Below are 23,360 nucleotides of genomic sequence, written 5' to 3' on the forward strand. Positions count from 1 at the left end.
GCTCTTACAGTGAGCTGCTGCTGTTTATATTCAGTATTAATGAACACACGTGTTGTTTTGCTCATAACAGTCAGATATTGTGTTTCAGCTGCACTTCTCACGCTGTATTTTATAAGTTTGGCTGAACAGGTTCTGAAGGAGGAGAGTCTGGTCTAGAATGTCAGGATGTTTGTAGCTGTGGGGGGAAAATCAATGCAGCTAAAGCTGAAAATCTCTCTTTATTGCTGATTCGCTGCTGCCGCCGCCGCCGCTGCTCTCTGATCCTGGAGAATCAGGTCATACGCAGCACAGGCAATAATCTGAGAGAGAACCGTTCATGTCGTGCATGACCTGAAGGGGCTTTTATAAGGCAGGGATCAACCTTAAGTCAATATTTATTGAAAAATATAGGCACAAGGTTGTTTGTTGACTTTTTGTTTCTCTCTTTAGTATTTTAATGTTTGTTGTTGTTTGCTGGCTTTTTTGTTTATATTTTGATAAACGTTATAGATTTGTTTATTTGTTTGTTTTATTTACATTTTAATATATGTTATAGGGTTTTTTGTTTGTTTATTTATATAATTAAATATATGGTAAAGCTTTATTTTGATGGTGCATTTGAGTAGTAGACTGTCTGCTTAATATCTGCTGATGCTGCTCCTTCAACCGACATTTAACTGACTGTAAAAAAACTTTGCAAGTACATGTCAACATACACTAACCCAAACCTAACCTAACGGTCTACTTCTAATGTAGTTTAAGTTCAACAAACAGATCATCAAAATAAAGTGTGACTGTATATATGTTTTAGTTTGTTTGTTTGTTTGTTTTATTTACATTGAAATATATTTTATATATTCTTTTTTTCATTTTATTTTTTATAATTTAATTAAATTTTGGTATTATATGTCTGAATTTTTTATTTTAATTAACTGATTATTTATCATTCATTCATTTTCTTTTCAGCTCAGTCCCTTTATTAATTTGGGGTTGCCACAGCGGAATGAACCGCCAACTTGTCCAGCAAGTTTTTACGCAGCGGATGCCCTTCCAGCTGCAACATAAATAAATTTATTAATGTATTATTATTATTATTATTATTATTATTATTATTATTATTATTAATATTATTAATATTAATATTAATATTATTATTCATGTTGTTGTTATTGTTATTGTTGTTATTAATTAGTTTCAATTATAAATTCAGACAGTTTAATAATTTAATAATTTCATTTAATTTCTTGCCGTTAAAGTTTAGCATATGTTGTTGTTTGATTATTTGTTTTTTTATATTTATTTTATATTAATATTTACTTTTTTTAGTTTAATTGTTGTTGTTTTTGTTATTATTTAATAATTTAATTATTATTTCATAAATGTATCTAATTGATATTTATTATTTAGTTATTATTAATAATATGATTATTTGTTTATATATATTTTTTTATGTTTTATGTTTATGTTTGGTTTTGTTTATATTAGTTCATATTCATTTATTTATTTATTTTAAATAATTATTATTATTTATCAATTTAATTACTAATTTAATGAATGTTTTTAATTGTTTGATTGATCTTTAGTTGTTATTAATAATAGGAATATTTTTTTATATTTTTTTAATATTTAATATTTTTACGTTTCATTTTTAATTTTTATTATTATTATTATCATTATTTGTTATTATTTCTTTGCAGTAGATTTTTTATTCTTTATTTATTTTGTTGGTAATTTATTTGAAATTATTATTATTATTATTATTATTATTATTATTATTATTATTATTATTATTAATGAAATTTAAGTGTTATCTGTTTTTTATTATCTTTATATAATTTACATGTAGTAATAAATTATTTAATTGAATTAAATAAACAAATTAAATAAATAAACATTATTAATATTAATACTTTCAAATAAATCAACAACAAATTAAAATAATAAAATCAATATATCTAGAAATGCCAGCAGGCTTAGTACGCCATAAACTGCTTTAGGTTCACTCAGACTTTTAATGAAAGTAAACTGTCATTAATGCAGCATGGCAGAACAGCGATCTGACCTTTAGGGAGTATATCGGTGGTCATTTATCGTGGTAATAATCAGAATGGGTGCAGAGTGACCTTAGACTTTATTTATATTGATCAGTGGAGAGCGGGTGTGTGTGATGTCGTCATTGATGATATCATGCCTACACACACAAACACACAAACACACACACACACACACGATGAGCTCATGACATTCTTCACTCTCACTGCATATTTGAGTACACAGAGCGGATGTTCAGCAGCTGCTGTTCTAGAGGCTCAACACACACTTCCTGTCTGAAAGTCTCTCCTCCTGAAACGTTAGTCTGCACTCTACTCTTCCTCACCAGTAGGGGACGCCACACACAAAAGAACACCAGCTTCAGCATTATGATGTATGATTCTAAAGGAGATTTGTCTTGGATATACTTTGATATTAGCTGCTGCTGTGTTGTCGACTGCTTGGATTGGTTTTATTTTATTTTGTTTATTAATTTTATTTTATGTAGATATTATCACTAATATTGTTATGGTTGTTATTGTTTATATTGTGTTTTATTTCTTTTATTTTAATCATTGAGGTTTTAATCTTGGTATTTATTATTGTATTATTTTTTTCTGCTTTTTTTGTTTATTATTCTTGTGTATTTTAACACTATATACAATTATACATTATTGTTGATTTATTACAAGTTTTAGTTTTTTTATCTTTACTGTAGTTTTCTATTTCATTGTTTAGGTTGATATATAAATATATATAATTAATTCTATTAAAGAGAGTGAGTGTGTGTGAGAGAAAGAGAGAGAGAGAGAGAGAGAGAGAGAGTGTGTGTGTGTGTGCGTGTGCGTGTGCGTGTGTGTGTGTGTGTGTGTGTGTGTGTGTGTGTGTGTGTGTGTGTGTGTGTGTGTGTGTGTGTGTGTGTCTGTCTGTCTGTCTGTCTGTCTGTCTGTCTGTCTGTCTGTCTGTCTGTCTGTCTGTGTCTGAGAGAGAGAGTGTGCATGTGTGTTTGAGAGAGAGAGAGAGAGAGAGAGAGAGTGTGTGTGTGTGTGTCTCCCAGCTGTAATCCTGCTGTTCCAGCACTGCTGCATCTTTAATCTCGGTGATTTAGGAAAATACAGATTCAGAGTCTTGAGATTAAACAACAGGAAAACACACATAATGATCATCATCAGACAGACACAGACAGACAGACAGACATGCTTTGAAGAGGAAAACACAGCTAAAGGGACAGTTCACCCAAAAATCAACATTATCTCATCGTTTTCTCTCCCTCATGTGCTTTCAACTCTTTTCAGGCCCCCTAGATTTTCATTTTTTTGTGATTTAAAAAAATTCCCAGAAATTGTTCGTACGATTTAGCGATTTTTAAAAAATATATATAAAATATGTTAAAATTAATAAAAATTATGTGTATATAATTTATATATATATATATATATATATATATATATATATATATATATATATATATATATATATATATATATGTGTATGTATGTATGTATGTATGTATGTATGTATGTATGTATATGTATGTGTGTATATATATATATATATATATATATATATATATATATATATATATATGTATATATATATATATATATATATATATATATATATATATATATATATATGTATGTGTGTGTGTGTGTGTGTGTGTGTGTATATATGTGTGTATATATATATATTTATATGTATGTATGTATATGTATGTGTGTATATATAAAAACTCAAAACAGGTTTAAATTTGTGAGTAAACAGTAGCAGAATTTTCGTTTTTGTTTGAACTTTCCCTTTAAATAGGAAAATGGACACATTATGGGCTGCTTTTACCCTGCAGATATTTTTGTTGTGTGCTCATTTTGATCAAAACATGCTTCTGTTGAAATTATTCAGCATCCTGCATTTGATATCAAAGTGTCATCATAATCATTTGCATAGACATTAATATAGACAGTTTTCCTTGCATGTGTGTTTTCTTGGTTTAAGGTGTGTATTGTGTTGTGTGTTTGAGCAGGAGTGATGGCGGATCTGAGCTTGACTGACGCTCTAAACGATGCTCCTCAGCCGGACGTGGAGGATGTCGTGGAGAGAGATTTTGTGGCTACGCTAGAGGCCGAAGCTTTCGATGATCAGGTCGGAGAAACGGTCGGAAAAACGGACTTTATTCCACTGCTGGACAATGACGGGAAGGGTGAGTCTGATCTGTTGACATGAACAGGTTTAGCAGTGAGCATATTAGATGTGCATCTACTTCAGCTTTATTGCTGGATGAAGCCCCATTAGATTTATCCACTTCATTTCATTACATTTTTTTATTTTATTTCATTGCTTTATCTCTCTTTAGTTATTTATTTAGTTTATACTGCATTGCATTTGTGTAGTTGTTTTATTGCAGTGCACATTTTTATTTTTGTTTATTTGTATTTCATTAAATTGTATTTTAGTTTTTAAATTTAGTTTTGATTTGATTTTATATGGCATTTCATTTGGTTTCATTTCAATGCATTATTTTCTTTTCAGTTGATTGCTTCATTTGTCTTTCAGCTTCTATTTTATTTAATTTTAAATTTAAGTTGTATTTTAGTTTTTGTTGATTTTATGTTGCATTGCATTTTGTTTTGTTTTTTATTGCATTGCACATTTATTTTATTTGGGTTTATTTGTATTTATTCTCCTTAAATTACATTTTAGTTTCTATTGAAAATATTCTATAATGTAATATTAGTATTCTATTTTATATTGTTCATCATTTGGTTTCATTTTATGTCATAGCATTATTTTTTCCATTTTATTGCTTTATTTGAATTTGTATTTATTTGAATTAGGATTTTATTAATTGTTATACTGCATTGCGTTTCATGCTTTTATTTTATTGCATTGCACATTTTTTATTTATTGTTGTTTATTCTTGTTTTCTTTAATTAGCATTTTAGTTTTTGTTTATTTTATTTTACATTGCGCACTATTTGGTTTTGTTTCATAGCATTTTTTTTCCATTTTATTGATTTATTTTAATTTGAATTTGTTTTTATTTTAATGAGGATATTTTTGATTGTTATACTGCATTGCATTTTATGTTTTTATAGGATTGCATTGCACATTTTTATTTTATTTTTGTTTATTTTTATTTTATTTAATTAAATTGCATTTTAGTTTTTGTTAAAAATATTCTATAATAATATACGTTTAGTATTTTTTAAAATTTTGCATAACATTTGGTTTTATTTTATTTCATTGCATTCTTTTCTTTTCATTGCTTTATTTTGCTTTGAATTTCTATTTGATTTAATTAAGTTGAAGATATTATTAATTTTAATGTTGCATTGCATTTCTATTTTGTGTTCTATTGCTTTATTTTATGTTGCGTTCAGTTTTTAACTCATTGCATTAAATTGCATTTCAGTTTTTGTTGATTATTTTATTTTATATTGCATTGAATTAGGGTTTATTTTATTACTTTTTCTATATCATTTCATTAAAAAATACGATATTCAGGATCTTATTCTTTCTTCGTTTTCTGACATGACACCATATATAAATGCCAACCCATTTGTTTTTTAATGTTTGCAGACATGTTCTTGTTTCAAACAGGCCTCTCCTTTTACAATATGCTTTGAAGTTCAGCACACATCGCTGTGTAAAGTCAAGTCATCCTCTGCTTTTCTCTGATCTGTGTGAATCTTTTGTTGGCGTCTGATTGACTTGCAGGACATTGTTTGCTTTGAACAAACTTGTGTTTTTCTGGAATCTTCTGTTGCCTTTTGAGGATTTTACCTTTCAGACGCATGTAATTGTTGAGTCTGCATGTGTGTGTGTGTGTGTGAACAGATCCAGGTACAGTAGTGGAGAAAGGACAGCAGGAAGCTCAAAGGGTTCATAAATCCGGTAAGAGACGCCTCAGATTTTCTCGTCGCCTCAGTTTAGTTTCGGGTGTCGCTCCATTACTTTAGTTTGGCTTGTTTCCCGTCATGCTCATCTTCTGTTCAGGTCATTAGATTTGTCTGATGGAGAAGTTGCTCGTCTCTTTGGGTCTGGAGGAGATTTTAGCTTAGTTTAAATGCATGTTAGCGAACACCATCTTTCTTTCATCTGTATTTTGAGCATCTTTTGTCATATGATTTCTGTCTGTGGGATTTGTGGTTCATTTTCAGCATTTTCTATTTGCATGAGATGTGTTTGTAGACATGAGTTTGTCAAACAGGTGCGTATGCTGTTCATCATTTGGTAGTCAAATTAAAATAAGCAAACTTCATAATGCTAAAATTGGCTCTTTCAGCAGTTCAGACAGTATGATCCTCTGGTTTATCAGGGTTCGGGTTAATAGCTGTATATTTTTAAAAGTTCAACTTTGTAAAGTCATTTATTTTGCTCACGCTTTACAGCAAGGCTCTGTTAGGCAATGCATTTATTAACTTGAATAAACAATGAGCAGTGGCCTCAAAAGAAGACCAGAGCAATGCCTTCAAAAAGTGTAATAAAGTACCACATGCCCACATGGAAAAAGTTACTGTAGTAAAAAACATTATGCATACATTATTACAACTTTTGTTAATGAACGTTCCAGCATACTGCAGTACAGGGCTCGAAATTGCGACCATTTTGGTCGCATATGCACCCGAAAATTAATCTATGCGACCTCATAATATATTTGGGCACATTAGTGCGACTGCAGATGATGGTTGTAGTGCGACCTGTTTTGATTTTTTCTAAAAACGTGCTGAATCGCTCTTCCCTGCCGCTATGTTGGTTCATCTAAGTCGTCAATCACCCAAGGTATTCCGCTGTTAGATGACAGGGAGGGAGCTTTTATGACCACGAGAAATGCAAACGGCTGAAGAGTGAAAACTTAAAGCACACAGGTTTGCAAACCCCATCTAAAGTTGAGGCGCAGATAAGAGCGATCATGACATGTGGAGAATATTGATCCGCCAGCTGAGATCAATCGACTACGTGCTTTTCGGAGAAGGCGCCCGAATCTCGATGCGTTGCATTCACTGCGTGTTCAGCGCAAATGTCTGCTAAAAGTCAAATCTAATACTGTACATATCAACACCAGAGAAGCTCACCTTTACTAAGTTTACACTGAAACTGCGGCTCATAACAAACAGCGGTATTGCGCCGGTGCTCAACCTGCTGATAAATGGGGTCGGCTGACTCGCCTGCTTTTCCACAAACACAGAAAAATGAAAATCAGCTCATCTGAACATTTAAATTGACACAAACTGAAACCAAAACTTTTAAAGAGTGATAGAAGTGAGACTTTACTTCCTTTCTTTTGTCTATTCTTTCTTTAGGTTTATATTGTTTTTTTTTTTATTTAGTTACTGATGACTGTTTTGCAGCTTTCAGCCTTGAATTTAATATTTTATTATAATCTTTTGTTTGTTTTGCAGCAGAAATATTATTTATTAAACTGACATGCATACATAAACAGCAGTACAAAATCAATATTTCTTACTGCAATGCTTCATTTTTGTTTGATGCAAACTATACATTTATTTTTCATAAAGTAACAGACTTTTATAGCAGATAACTCGCATTCATGCACATTCAAGGCAGCATGATGATGACAAATGTAATTCATTGTTACTATTATTGTCATTTTCATCATCAATATTTTATAATCATTCGACATTCATTTTGGAATTATTGCACACAAATATAAATGTAATCTCAGCATTAGTTATAGTTCTTTGTGGGTTTTGTTAGTCCTAATTGATGTTGTTTGTTTTAAAATACAATAAGTCCCTTAAAATACTATTTGCAGCGGTGCTCAATCATTTTTGGTGGGTGCTTCTACATTTTTTCTGGTGCTCCTAAATTTTTGAAGTTGGGAGCACCGGTGCTACCAAGTAAAAAAGTTAATTTCGAGCCCTGCAGTATTACCTGTAGTGAACTAAAACAGGTTGTAGTATACTTCAGTTCTTCAGTGAACTGTGGTGTGTTGCAGTACAATCACCCTATAGTTAACTCAATCATCCTCAAGATGGCGCTGGTGTTCTGGAAACATCTCTATGAGTCTCCCACATGAGTTGTGCATTTCCAGACATTCATCACGAATCTGGAAAGTTTCCTCTGCAGATTTTGCAGGTAGTAAAAGTAGGACAGTGAATATATAGATCTGTGAGCTGCAGTCGACACGGCTGTCCAGGGAAAACAGCCTGCATGTATTCATTATTATAGTATATTTGTGGATGCTGCATGATGCCTGCTGCATGAGACTAGAGCTGGATTGATTGATTGATTGATTGATTGATTTAATTAGCTATGTTTCCATCCAAAAACTGGAATATTGCATAAAAATGTGCGAGTGTTTTCATCCAATGAGAAACAAAAGAGAACTAAACCATCACTTCTTAATAAACCTGCACAGATCTGCTGAGAGAAGTGTAGTTTGAGCCACTGTGGTGTTTTATTCTCCTCTAATAAATGAGCTGCGCCTCAGAAGACGAAACGCAATGAGCGCTGTACATTTTGGATGCACGATATGCTCTTTGTTAGCGCAGACGGATGCTCAAGAAAGTTCTGGAGGGAATGATAATAGAATAATAATAATACTGAAGCACTGTGATGACGGACTGACAGGTGGTGTGTTGATATGTGAACAGGTTATTGAGATTGGCTGTGTTGTGTCGGGTTCCAGGGGCGGAGCCAGCACGAGCAGCCAGGCTGACACAGAGGCTAGCAAGATTGCTAATGAGTGCATGATTTAATAAAGTGATATTCTGAGTTCAGAAGCGATGGTCTACATCAGGGGTCACCAAACTTGTTCCTGAAGGGCCGGTGTCCTGCAGATTTTAGCTCCAACCCTGATCAAACACACCTGAACAAGCTAATCAAGGTCTTACTAGGTATACTTGAAACATCCAGGCAGGTGTGTTGAGGCAAGTTGGAGATAAACCCTGCAGGGACACCGGCCCTCCAGGACCGAGATTGGTGACCCCTGGTCTACTGTTTAACATGACAGCGGTGATGGCAGCATGTTGTCTGCCATGTCATTTGGGATGCCATGTTGAGCGTTGTTGCACTGAAAACATTATATATTTTCGAAATCGAATCGAAATGTTCGGTTTGTAATGCGTACCGAACCGAAAGTCTCTTACCGAACGGTTCAATACGAATACGCGTATCGTTACACCCTTGATGTAGACTGCCTAATCTTGGCCATGGAGCTCTTGTAAAAAAGATTTTTAATCTCAATGCGTCCTTCCTGGTAAAATTAAAAAGGTTATCATAATAATAATAATAATAATAATAAATAGACCAAAACGAAGACAGCCGTTTCATGCATTTTCAAGGCAGAATATCTGACTTCAGCATTGTTTTTCAGATAACCCTCTCAAGGCAGGCATTGCCGATTTGCAACTGTTAAAAATTAAAGGCCCGTGCAAACCGATACGTTTTTTGCTTGCGTTTTCTGTCAACGTTTAATGCCTTGCGACTAAATAACTGGCGTCAATGTGATCGTGCACACCAACGCGCAAAACGGCAGGCGCAAAAGCATCATTTAAAAAGAAACGCCTCATGCTCGCTTTTTTGTTTTGACGCAAACCTTCTCCACCAATCAGATCGGCACTTTTGTTCACGCTCACGGAGCTGCTGAAGTTACAGTAATCAGCACTTGGAGGCGCTCAAGCGCAAAACTGTCAATGTGAGTGTGTAAGGGTGGCCAGCTAGTGAAGTGCTGTGCAGGTAAACCTCACTCCTCTGACCTCTAAAGGTGCTCTAGCGACAGACGCTAGAGGCCATGGTCTTTAGCCTCCTTGGTAGAGCAACCGACTCCCATGCGGAAAGTCGCCGGTTAGATACCAGCTCGGAGTGGGTTGAGTGGCGTAGGACTGGTAGGGTTACATTGGTGCCGTGACCCAGATGAGAGTGAGGTTTAGGGGGGTGAGTGTAACGGTGGCCAGTTAGTGTGTGCAGTGCAGGTAAACCTCACTCCTCTGACCTCTAAAGGTGCTCTAGCGACAGACGCTAGAGGTCTATGGTCTTTAGCCTCCTTGTTAGAGCAACCGACTCTCATGCGGAACATCGCCGGTTCGATCCCAGCTCGGAGCGGGTTGGGCGGTGTAGGACCGGTGGGGTTACAAGTGCACATTGAAGACAACGCCCAGAGGCGATATGAACGTGGAAACTCGTAAAAACGCTGACGTTAAACGCAAACGAAAAGCGTGTACAGGAGCCTTAACTACCTTATTACTCCAGATACATATTTTTTTAAAGTTTTTTTACTCAGAAGTACCACTGCAGGACTTGGTTGTCCATTAGCAACAAACAGTTTCCCCACTTGCACAGATGACACAAAAGACAAAAACTGTTTCTTGCAGTACCACATGACTAAGTGACTTGGAAACATGACCTACTCAATGAGGATTTGAGATATTGGATTTGGATCCCATGTTGTTTTTTTGTTGTTCTGCCACAGAAAAGCAATTTGGTACGTTGTTTGAAAAGTTGTATATAAAAAGTTATTGTTCATATCATATTCAGTCGTCAGTGTCTAATTACCACACTAGGCCAATGTTGCAAATCTGCAACATCCCAGAACGCCTGCATGTTACGCCCTATTTACACGGGGCATCAGCGTCAACTAGGGTTGTAACGGTATGAATTTTTTACGGTATGATAATCGTCTAAAACAATACCACGGTTTGACGGTTTCGCGGTATACGGTATGTTACAAATGTTACAAAATAATAGAACAGTGAAGCAAATTTAACTTTTTCCAAATAATATATTTTCAGTTACTATAAACAACACCACTTACAATGAACAAATAAAAATAAGAAAATAATAAATAATGTGTCAAAGTCCAAATAAAGTCCAAATAAACATGGTGCAAATCCTCAGTAAAAAATAGATATAAATATTTACTATACTATAAATAGTTACATAACGAAACTAGATTCAATATGGAACATCCTTAGGTTTTATGTGCCAGCATGGATATGGTTGTCTGTGGATATGGATTTGGATATGGTTGTCTGCAATGCAGACAAACAGCTGCATCTTCATTTGCGTCTTTTGAAAACAGCAAGAGCAGCAGTTCGTCTTTGCTGTGTCACTGTTTTGTCATGTTTCTGTGCTGCTGTGCATGCAAAAGTACTTAGTATGAGAATTATTTCATGCAAAACGTTTTTTTTTGCGTTTTATTTAGCCGCGCATAAATGTATGCCTTTCTCTCATTCCGTGTTGTTCAAAAAGCTCAGTGTTGGTCCACAAACAAAAGCAAAACCTATGCTTATTGGTTGTGATATAGCGAGTTTGAACCAATCAGGGACAATGCATCAATGTATGATGTCTGGTTTGTCCGGAGACACAGTGACGAGCGTTTCTTTGTCAAATCAGCGTGGTCAAATTTTGATGACGTAACCGCACTGATTCCGGAGCCTCTGAAAGTCCGCGAATGTTATGTGATACAGCACTGGAAAGCTGAGATTCTCTTCTTTATGCCAATCTTTGAATTGTATGAATCGGATCAGCGGATCAAAAGTTATTAAACATTTAAGAGCAATACTTATTTTTAGCCGCGGGCGGCTGTCTCTGTCTTTAAGGGTTAAAACGGTTGATATGCAATTGTTCATGGTATGATAATCGTGCACGTTCAAATCGTGGTAAACCGTCATACCGGTATATTGTTACAACCCTAGCGTCAATGCTTCCCATTCACTTTGAATCGGTGACGTCAGGCGTTGCCGAACTGCATTGTGGATCCGTCGGCGCCGATTCAGAAGCGTTCCTCGCTGCAGAGGTTGGGACCAGCTAAACTTTTCAAGCGCCGACGAAAGCGTCAGCCAATCAGATCGCTGTATCCAAATACACCAGCTCAGACAGTGGCCTATTGCTGACTGAATTTCATTGGCTGACGCTTCTATGACGATCGTTTCAGCTCCAAATTCAGACACGCCCTCTGTCAAGCGTTGACGCTGAAGCCCCGTGTGAATAGGGCGTTAAGCTCTCTCTAAAAAAAATAGTCAGGATTCTATTGTACTACCCCATATGATGATTTTCCCCAAATATCAGATTTTTCCTGTTTCTAAAACTTAATTTGAGGCTGAGAGGGATAAACAAGAATGTTCTTAGCATGTTTCTGAAATAGCTGCGAACATATTAGGGTGTTTTAATGCTCTAGAAGAGTCAAAAACTAACATACAGCACCTCTAAATGTCATTTTAAGCTGAATTGACCTTATTGTAAAATGCGGAAGTGCGCCTGTTTTCGCGATTGTCTTAGGACTTCCGATTTAGTCGCCTATGGGAGAAATGACTAGGAATAATAAACGGCAAAAACGGTCAAACTACTCGCTCAACAAACAAATGTTTGCATGACTACACAGACCAAGTAGCATAATATAATAAGAAAATATTAAATTGCAACATCAAGCAGCGTAACGAGCAGTTTTTAACGTCAAAAAATGAATGAAAGTGAATGTGACCGAAAGTCGCAAGACAAAAAGATTCAAATGGCAGCGCCCGCTCGTCAGCTGAGAATAAGGTGAATACTAGTGTCTTGAAGAATATGTAGTCTAATATTATGTCATCATGGTAAAGATAAAATAAATCAGTTATTAGAAATGAGTTATTAAAACTTATGTTTAGAAATGTGTTATAAAAATATTCCTTCCCTTAATAAAGTCTTCTTTCTCGTTATGTAGTTAATAACAAAAGATATACAACGTGTTTTTGGCTGTGAGACGTAGTTTGGACGAAGTTGTTGGCTATTCCTCCTATTGTAAAGTCATGCAATGTGAAAGCCCCTGTCGCTGATCCGTCTTGCAGTGTAAACACAGCCGCGACAAAACGCTAGCGCAGATAGTCATGCAGTCGTGTCACAAATGTTTCGACACTGCTTTGAAAATCATGAACTCGACATAAAGGGACCAAAACAAAGACAGCTGTTCCGGCATGTAACGCACATTTTTAAAGCAGAATATCTGACCCCAGCAGTGTTTTTTAGATAAGCAACAATGTTCACTGAGCATGTTTCTGGATATCTGCTAACATATTATGGTGTTTTGTTGCTTTAGAAGAGTCAAAAACTTACACACAGCACCTTCAAATGTCACTTTAAGCTGTATAGAAGTGTCTTGAAGAAAATCTATTTAAATATTATTCACTGTCATCATGACAAAGAGAACATAAATCAGTTATTAGAAATGAGTTATTAAAACTTATGTTTAGAAATGTGTTTAGAAAATCTTCTTTACCTTAATAATATCTAATGATTTCATAATAATGTTAATTCTGACTTTAACTGTAGTCTTTTTAATGCCGACACTTCCATCATGCAAGTTTATTTTGTGCAATATTCCAAAATAAGCATACAAACATGTGGATGGAAACCTAGCTAGCTCATGGTTGATTGATTGACAGGTGTGATTTACTAACCAGCGCTGTTGTTCTCTTTCTGTCTGCTGTCTTTCTGCCCTGCGTGGTGTCTGTTTGTCCTCGCTTCAGACAACTAAGATCTTCTGCTCGTGGCTGCAGTTTCCTCACAGCACCTTCTCTTCTCTTGCTTTACGCTGCTGAATCTTCTGGAAACACGTTCCTGACACCGTCTTCAAAAGAGGACTTGATGTGTGCAAAGCAAAAGCATTATTCCACATCTAGTTTGACCGCTGAATCGTTTTTAATGCAATAATAACAGCATGTGGCACGGATAAGCAGGTGATTGTAGGGCCTTATGAAACTGATTTCTTTATTTTTCACCACAGTTTAACGTTCTTTTGTTGTTTTCTTTTTTGTTCTTTGCTCAATTTTAATGGTTAAATTAATTTTTAGTCATTAGGAAAGTGTGCGTAGTCATTTGAAGTTTGTTAAAGGTATAACAATCATATTTTTTAGGACCGATGAAATCTATTTAATTTTTTTTCAGGTTTTTATTTTGTTGAAATTATAATTGCAATTATGCCTGTCACTATCTATTTTTAATAAAAATATTCTTTTTTTATATTTTTTATCAATTTAAGACCATTTTTGCCCCTTATTATTTAATGGCGGAATTACAATATAATATCATCACAATGCAAGTGCACTCTTCCAGAGAACACATCGTATTTTTGTCTTAATTTAATCTAAATATAGTCATTTTACAAATAAATTTTTTAAATCAGAATGTGAAAATGCATACACTAAATAAATGATAGTATATATTAACCCAAAAGTGCAAGGTAAAGAGTAACCGAGGCTGTGATATCTGCTAGCAGATCTATTTTCAGCTGTCAGAAACCCACATGAGAATATACTATAGTCATTTAAAGTAAATACTACAATGTTTTTAACCATACTGACACTGACACCTTCATTAGAGATAGAGATGCTGCTCAATCAGCATGCACAAATGTTGATAGAATTGGTTTTTATGCATGGCTAATAATACAGTTTAAGTCAGAATTATTCGCCATCCTTTGAATTTTTTCTTCTTTTTTTAAATATTTCCCGAATAATGTTTAACAGAGCAAGGAAATTTTCACAGTATGTCTGATAATATATTTTCTTCTGGAGAAAGTCTTATTTGTTTTATTTAGGCTAAAATAAAAACAGTTATTAATTTTTTAAACACCATTTTAAGGAAAATATTATTAGCCCCTTTAAGCTATATATATTTTTTAATAGTCTCCAGAACAAACCATCATTATACAATAACTTGCCTAATTACCCTAACCTGCCTAGTTAACCTAATTACCCTAGTTAAGCCTTTAAATGTCACTTTGAGCTGTATAGAAGTGTCTTGAAAAATATCTAGTCTAATATTATTTACTGTCATCATGGCAAAGAGAAAATAAATCAGTTATTAGAGACGAGTTATTAAAACTATTATTATTAGAAATGTGTTGAAAATCTTCTTCCAGTTAAACAGAAATTGGGGAAAAAAATAAACAGGTGGTCTAATAATTCAGAGGGGTCTAATAATTCAACTGTATAATGCATCACCAGAAATGATTGATCACGTATTGTCAAATTATCAATATACTAATCATTGTGACAGGCCTAATTGCAATCAAAACTCTGATTAATTTAGGTCTCCAAATATTTGCAATTTATGAACGGTTTAAAAAAATGTTTAGGGAATCTTCATGTTTAAGTGTGAACTCCTTTTGATTTTCCTTTAAATCTCTTTGATCTTTCCCAGATTCCTTGTGGCTCTGAATTCCATTTTACTTTGTAATATTTCAATTATTATGTGAATAATGTCATACTATTAATAATATTGTTATTATTCTGATGATAATGATGGTGATAATAGTAATAGTAATAATAATAATAATTGGGCCCTATTATACATCTTAGATGTAGTTTGTCACAAGGCATTCTTTGTTTTTATATGTAGCACACCATGATGCCTTAGAATGTTCACTATGTAGGCGGCTCTTTATGTTTTAGAACACAGTCATGGCTGTGTTAACTGTGTGCATTTAACTGTACACTGCTAAAAATGCATTTTTACTTAGATTTTTTTGTCTTCTATGTAGTCCAAATATCTACAAATTCTTATATCAAGAAGCATTTTCTAGGCAAGCAAAACATATTGTCTTGTTTTCAGAAATTATATGCTAATTTTATGCTAATTTTAAGTGAGTTTTTCTTTAAAACGAGCTAAACAATCTGCCAATGGGGTAAGCAAAATATCTTATATTTTCTTTTGGCATAATTTTATTTTGCTTACCCATTGGCAGATTATTTTGCTGGTTTTAAAGAAGAACTCACTTCATTTTGGCATAGTATTTCCTAAACAAGACGATGTGTTTTGCTTGTCTAGAAAATTCTTCTGATTTTAATTTTTTTTAGATATTTGGACCACATAGAAGACAAAAAAATCTAAGAAAATGATTTTTTTTGCAGTGTAAAGTTTGACACGATAAGTTTTTAATAACTTTAAAATCAAAAGGAATTATTAATTAAGTTAAGACCAACTATTTAAAAATAATGACTACGTTTACGTGGACATCAGTAATCAAATTATTTACCTTAATAATAAGACCATAATATGATGGTGTTTACATGAGTTGTTCGTTCCATGATTTGACATGTGATAGCACATAGCGCGGCGACACAATGATGTTAATTGAACTATACACATTTCCTCTGGAGTTTCATGTAATTTCAGATCTTTCATTTTTAATTTGTCGACTTTACCTGCAGTTCGGCACTTTCACTTTCATTCAGGAACATTTCATGCACACCCACCATGACAAACCAGATATTGGATACGAGGAACTCCTGGAAGAGTGTAGTTTTAATGGAGTTTAATATTGCACGCCATAGAATTCCTCCCCATTTTGCAATGCATGTGTCTTTGGTCCTTCACTGACACTAACTATAGTAGGTGCAGAGGGTAGTGTCAAAATGCGGAGAAAGTCTTACACGATGGTAATGGTTTGATTGCTGTGTTTACATGTCTGTACTGCACTTCAGTAATGCCACTGAAATCAGCATACTCCTCATGTCTTCATTTTATTTCTGCTTTGTTAGATTATGACCATAGTCGTTTTAAGGTCATACAAAATGACCTTACGCAGTTTACATGGTGGTCTCTTAATCAGAGTGTCGTCTTAATCGTATTAAAATCAGATTATTGGTGTCCATGTAAACATACTCAATGTTGCTTTTGTTTTGTTTTTTAAATTTAGTATCCTGTATTGAGAATTTGGGTCTCACGCTTTACACCGTATCAGCACTGTACAAATGCAATCGATTTGTGTTGGGAGAACATGAAGGAATTTACTTAACATATTAGTTGGTACAAATTTAAGTGGATTGAACATGTAACAATTAAGTTTTGTCTAGAAAACCCCTCAATTATTGTTGTATCAGCTCCTTTTACATTAGTCGTTTGAATAAACAGCAAACATAACTTTTTGAGTGACTGTAAGTAAATTTACTCCTATAATTTGTCATCAGATATGATTTGGTAGGTTTTATAGGGTCAAAGAAACCCTTTCCTCTTCCTCCTTTTTGGCAAAGTCATCTGAGGCTGACTGTAGAGCAGCAACAAACACACGTCCCCCCAAAGGCTCATAGGAAAACAGATCTTTTGAGGGAATCATAGCTCAGAGTGAGAGTTGATATATCTGCTGATGACAGGGCACAGTCACACACACACACACACCGGCTGACATCAGCCTCTGGATCCAAACATACAGTACACACACACTCTTGTGTATGTGGTTTATGAGGACTCCCCATTGGTGTAATTTAATTTGTGCTGTAAAAACTTCTTATATTATATTATATATGACAATCACATTCTAAAGACCTTGTTAAGCATGATTTTTAAGGGTTTGGAGTTATTAATACTAAATCATGTCCTTGTAAGACACCTTAACAGTGTCATAGCCATGTCATTATACAGGTTTATGTCTTTGCAAACTACATAAACCAGAACATATATGCACACACTGGCTAATATCAGCCACAGCATTCAAACATACACATGCTTAAGTTATGTGTATGTTTAAAAACGTATATATGGACTTACAAGGACTTCACATTGCTGTAATGTAATTTGTACTGTAGAACTGCTCATTATATAACTCTACCACTAAAAACAACCCCCACAGAAAACTGTGGTCAAATTTAAATTCCAAAAGACCCTGTTTAGCATAATTTTTAGGCGTTTTGAATTAAGAATTATAAATCACGTCCTTGTAAACCACATTAACAATGCAATACCTACTTTAGGTACCTGTACCCATATCATTATACAGATTTATGTTTTTGTAAACCACATACCCCAGAACACAAACACTGGCTAACATCAGCGACAAAATTCTAAACATACACACACATACTTGTATGTAAATTCTTATAATGTATATATGGTTTATGAGGACTTCCTATAGGTAAAATGTAATTTGTACTGTAAAACTGCTCATTATACAACTCTACCACTTAAAACAACCCTCAGTGGAAACTAACCAAATTTACATGCCCATAAAGACCCTGTTAAGCATGATTTTTAAGCATTTTGAATTATGAATTAGAAATCATGTCCTTGTAAACCACCTTAACAGAGTAATGCATACTGTAAGTACCCATACCCATGTCATTATACACATTTATGTCCTTGTGAACCACATAAACCAGAACATGCATGTACACACTGGCCAACATCAGCCTCAGCATCCAAACATACACACCCACACACACACATACTTATATGTATATACTTATAATGTATATATGGTTTATGAGGACTTTCTATAGGTGAAATGTAATTTGTACTGTAAAACTGCTCATTATATAGCCCGAAAAACCCTGTTTAGCATGATTTTTAAGCATTTTGAATTATGAATAATAAATCATGTCCTTGTAAACCACCTTATCAGTGAAATACCTACTGTAGGTACCCATACCCATGTCATTATACTAATTTCTGTCCTTGTAAACCACATCAACCAGAACACGCATGTCCTGCGCACACACACACACACACACACACACACACTTGCTAAGTTCAGCCTCAGAATCCAAACATACACACCCATACTTGTGTATATACTTATAACGTATATGTGGTTTACAAGGACTCCCTATAAGTGAAATTTATTCTGTTCTGTAAAAATTGCTTATTATTTAGTGTAATACCCCTAAAACCAACCCTCACTTGGAAACTGGCAAATTTAAAATGCCAAAAGATCCAGTTAAGCATGATTTTTAAGCATTTTCCAATAAGAATTATAAATCATGTCCTTGTAAACCAACTTAACAGTGTAATAACGAGGTCATACCCATGTCATTATACAATTTTGTGTCCTAGTAAATCACATAAAACAGAACACACACATACGCGCGCACACACACTCGATTTGCTGACTTTCAGGCCTCTTTCAGCGAATGCATGCACTTTAGTCCAATTCAAGTCAACATGATGTGTAAGTTACCTTGTTTCTTGTATGTTTTTGTATGCACTACAGCATACCTCAAAGCCATATTTAAAGGGACACCATCTCTGAATGTTCTGTCCCTGTCTGAAATGTTGCATTATTGAAATCGAACTGTTTGTGAATGCAGCTTCATGTTGATGTTTCTTGACTAAAGAGAGCTTTATTTGTAGTGACAATCACATTAGCTGTCGTTTGCATGTTAATAAGCATCACAAACACACACACATCAGTCTGATGGACATTCTTTGTTAATTGTCATACAGCAGTCGCCCAAAGATACTTGTGTTCTCATTGCTTTAATTGATTACATGAAATAAAAATTCACAAATATATGCATATGCAACACACACACACACACACACACACACACACACACACACACACACACGTTCCTTCGTCCTCTTGTCTGGCCATGTTAAAGCTCACTGCTCTTGGAGACCTCAACTGACACACACACACACACACACACACACACACACACACACACACACACACACAGTGTCGTTTATATAAGTCTACTATCAGACTGTCCAGACAGATCAGTGCAGATGTGACTGCTCAGTGAGATCATTGAGTGAGTGTGTGTGTTTTGATACCTATAGAGCCGGTCACGTAATATTAAAGTATAAAATTAACAATTTATTTGATTTAATGCACATCCAATCAATTTTATTTATTAGTTGAAGTTTTGTTGCTCTTGATTTCAGTTTATTTCAGGTCTGACTTAGTTTTAGCTCATGTTTTTTCTCATGCATCTCACTTTGATTGATTGATTATTGATTGTGTTTATTGAACTTAAAATAATTGAAATAATGTTGATTTTTTTCTTATTTAGGCTGTGAATTTATTAAATTGTTATTTCTGCATAATAAACTAGCTGCTGTTATCATTTGAATATATAACCAGGGAACATTTTATATCACTTGAAAATTCCCAGTTTAAAGTGGTTTGAGTTTTTCTTTTATTATGTAAACTTGATGAATTACATTTTTTTTGTTTCAAATTTAAATATTTGGATTTATAGCCTATTTTTTGCATAAAATATTGCTTTAATGTTAAAAGACCTGTTTATATACAGACCACTAAATGCCAATGTTTTAAAGGAAATGAATATATCATCAAATACTCCTAATTTTTAATTACAAAAAAACTAAACTTTTCATATTCTAATCGATTTCTGAAGACAATACTCTAAAGATCTTTTAGATGGAATCGATAAGTAATGAATAATAGGTTTTATATCAAGTTTGATTGAAATGGTACCAGATGTACATCTAATAAAACAAAACATTCTCAAACACGCATAATACACTGAGAATGTTCGACTGGCCAAATTATAATTATTAATGTTATTTTCCCCCCTGAAGTTGTCAAATCTCATACTGTTATTTGAGCTAATGTTTCTATGCTGCTGAACAACCCCTCTGAAGCTCTGTTCGGTTCTGCAAAAGTGATGATCTGACTGTTTTCACACGTACACACACACACATGCACGCTCTGCTCACTGACTGCTGTCGTTTTCATGACCTCTGATGATGTACATGTCCAGTTTTCTAGCGCCACACAAAGCTAATAAAGTTTTTGTCCACTGTATCTGACTCTCTCTAAACTCTGTCCTCCTCCTGGAAATCAGGTTAATTGCTTGTTTGTTACTGCGTTGGTTGAGTGCTTCGATGTTTGGTTAAAGCGCTTGAAACGGCTTGAAAACGTAGTTGGTTTGCTTTTGTAATACTTTGTAGAATGATTTAAAGGGTACAGTAACTAAAAACTTAAAATGTGAAATAACTTTTTATTTTTTAAGTTTTGCAATGCACTCTAATTACAACCACTTGTTCATTCAATTATTCATTTTCTGCCGCTTTTCCGGGGCCGGGTCGCAGGGGTAGCAGTCTTAGGAGAGAACCCCAGACACTACTTTCAGCTCCTCCGGGGGGATCCCAAGGCGCTCCCAGGCCAGACGAGAGACATAGTCCCTCCAGCATGTCCTGGGTCTTCCCTGAGGCCTCCTCCCGGTGGAACATGCCTGGAACACCTCCCTTGGTAGGCGTTCAGGAGGCATTCGAAACAGATGCCCGAGCCACCTCAGCTGACTTCTCTCAATGTGGAGGAGCAGCGGCTCTACTCAGAGCTCCTCCTGGGTGTCAGAGCTCCTCACCCTATCCATAAGAGTGCGCCCTGCCACCCCTCGAAGGAAACTCATTTCAGCCGATTGTATTTGAGATCTTGTCCTTTCGGTCATGACTCAAAGCTCATGACCATAGGTGAGAGTAGGAATGTAGATTGACCGGTAAATCAAGAGCTTTGCCTTTTGGCACGGCTCCTTCTTCGCCACAACGGACCGGTACATCGACCGCATTACTGCTGCCGCTGCACCAATCCGCCTGTTAATCTCATGTTCCATGCCTCCCTCACTCGTGAACAAAACCCAGAGATACTTAAACTCCTTCACCTGGGGTAAGGACTTTCCTCCAACCTGGAGATGATATTAAGAGGAGACTACAAGCGAATCCGGATCTCAGCGTTTGCAGATGAGAACATCTCTCAGGTGAACAATGTTCCTTCTTAGACACGTAAGTTATTGTTGTCGAGCGTCGTGTACACTGTTAATCCACACGTGACTCCAGGGGTCCGTTCTTTGTACGTGGATTACTCAGTTAGCTGGATTTGGATATTGACGATTTGACACGATCCAGGATCGTTTCGTTCTTCAAAGCTGATCCGAGAGATGTTGTCATGGCAACAGTTCTGCTAGGTCAAACCTGATCGGGAGCAGGTTTAATTCATATAAACAGGATTAGATCGGCTCAGTTTAAGCAAAGATAATACAGAAAGTATGTTCCCAATTCTGATATTTTCTTACAGTAGTAGTTATATACACTTGGGAAAATGGTACATACTTTTAAACTATATATATAAAGTTATAGTCATTAATAAAGTTATACATATTAATAAAATGTATGGAATCTGCACCCTCGAAATGAAAATACAAAGACTGCCACCTGGTGGTGCAAAGAGAAAACTTATTGATATGAACTTTTTAGATCGCTTTAGTACAAATTGTGTATAATAGAATTTTTTTTTTAAAGCAATAATACATTTATGCAGTCATAAACATGTTTTGATAGTTATTATGCCAGTGATTTGATGCTTCACAAAAGTTGCAGACGCCTTTACCAGTATGAAACTGCTTTTGTAAACAACCAGTTATTCTTTACACCGATTAAAAAACGGCTACTATAATGAAGAAAATCTTTTCTAAATGTGGAACTAAATACATTGATTTGCATTGAAATACACGATGAATACTATTGTCTTGACACATGAAAGAGTAAAGCCTGCAGCTCACAACAAATGTAGAAAGTTATTGCGTGTCATATTTAACAAGCCGTTTACTGCTAATTTGATGTAATTTTGCTCACATGGATAATTGAATATTAATCAGATGATGTCATTACGCTGCTGTGCCGTCAGCCAATCGTTGCATTGCTGATCATGATTTCGAGGATCGATAGATCTGTCCTTCACAACACACGCAGCGATCTCAGATCAGTTCATCCAGACATTCTAATCTGATTCGCGAACTTGTTTGAAGAACCAAATTAGCGAGAGATCAGGTATCAAGATGAAAAGATCCAGGATCTGCCAAATAATCTTAGATCATTTAAGCGAGGTACGAAGAACGGACCCCCGCTGCGCTCTCACAGAGAGAAAATGAAAACAAAACTTCACTGCAGCAAACTATAAAAGCAACACTTCACGCTTGTTTTGCCAACACAACGTGGCGTCTCTGTCGTCTAAACACTGTGACAGTAATGAATATTAATGAAGTTGCACAGTAGAGCGTGCTGATTGGTTTAAACCAAGCTTTACTCATGCATTAATGCATCACACTGTAAGACGTAATAAGACTCACTCTGGCACAGACGTCCAGTCTGCACGCTGGAATACACGCTATTATGTCATGACCGTGACGCAGCTTCAAAAATTTGTTTTAAACCGGAAGTACGAATTTGCTTGAAATAACGCAAAACCAACCAATTTACACTTTTTAGTGAAATATAGGTGTCCTAATAGTGTTTTTAGCAGTGTGGGACACATATACCTCTGTCAACAGCTCAAACACATGTGTTCTGGTGTTTCGTGACCCTTTAAAGGGAATGCGAGACGAGACCATTAACAACCGTAAATAAATTAAATTACCTGTTGAAATGACTGGTAATGAACATATACTTTCCTACAGTTTATGCAGTTATCAGAGAACAACTGAAGATATAGCATCGGAAGCTTCTGTGGGACTGCATCTTGACCCAGGGCTGTAGTTTTAGTGGTGTGACTCCAGCAGTGGTGTGTGTGTGTCTGCGCGCGGTGTGTCCCGCGGGAGCTCTATATGGGTCAGCCTGGCCTACTTGAGTCTGTTTTAGTGCTGGACGTCCCACAGCAGATGTGCTGGATCTGGAGT

The 23,360-nt window shown here is 35.2% G+C and overlaps 1 protein-coding gene across 44 annotated transcripts in view; it reads left to right on the forward strand.

The window, feature by feature from the left end:
- The window catches only part of LOC100001114 (uncharacterized), a 145,045-nt gene that overhangs the window by 22,857 nt on the left and 98,828 nt on the right, over nt 1-23,360 (forward strand). For 23 of the 44 annotated variants that reach the window (XR_012399577.1, XR_012399580.1, XM_005162923.6 and 20 more), the window contains exons 2-3: nt 4,031-4,207; nt 5,845-5,901. Coding sequence is in view for 39 of the 44 variants with exons in the window: in XM_005162923.6 (XP_005162980.3) it covers nt 4,036-4,207; nt 5,845-5,901 (229 nt within the window). In the remaining 5 variants the exon portion in view is untranslated. The remainder of the gene's footprint in view (nt 1-4,030; nt 4,208-5,844; nt 5,902-23,360) is intronic. The other 21 variants (XR_012399578.1, XR_012399581.1, XM_073941188.1 and 18 more) reach the window with 1 other exon arrangement.

The sequence above is a fragment of the Danio rerio genome, chromosome 24 (assembly GCF_049306965.1).
Source record: "Danio rerio strain Tuebingen ecotype United States chromosome 24, GRCz12tu, whole genome shotgun sequence".
NCBI lineage: Eukaryota > Metazoa > Chordata > Actinopteri > Cypriniformes > Danionidae > Danio > Danio rerio.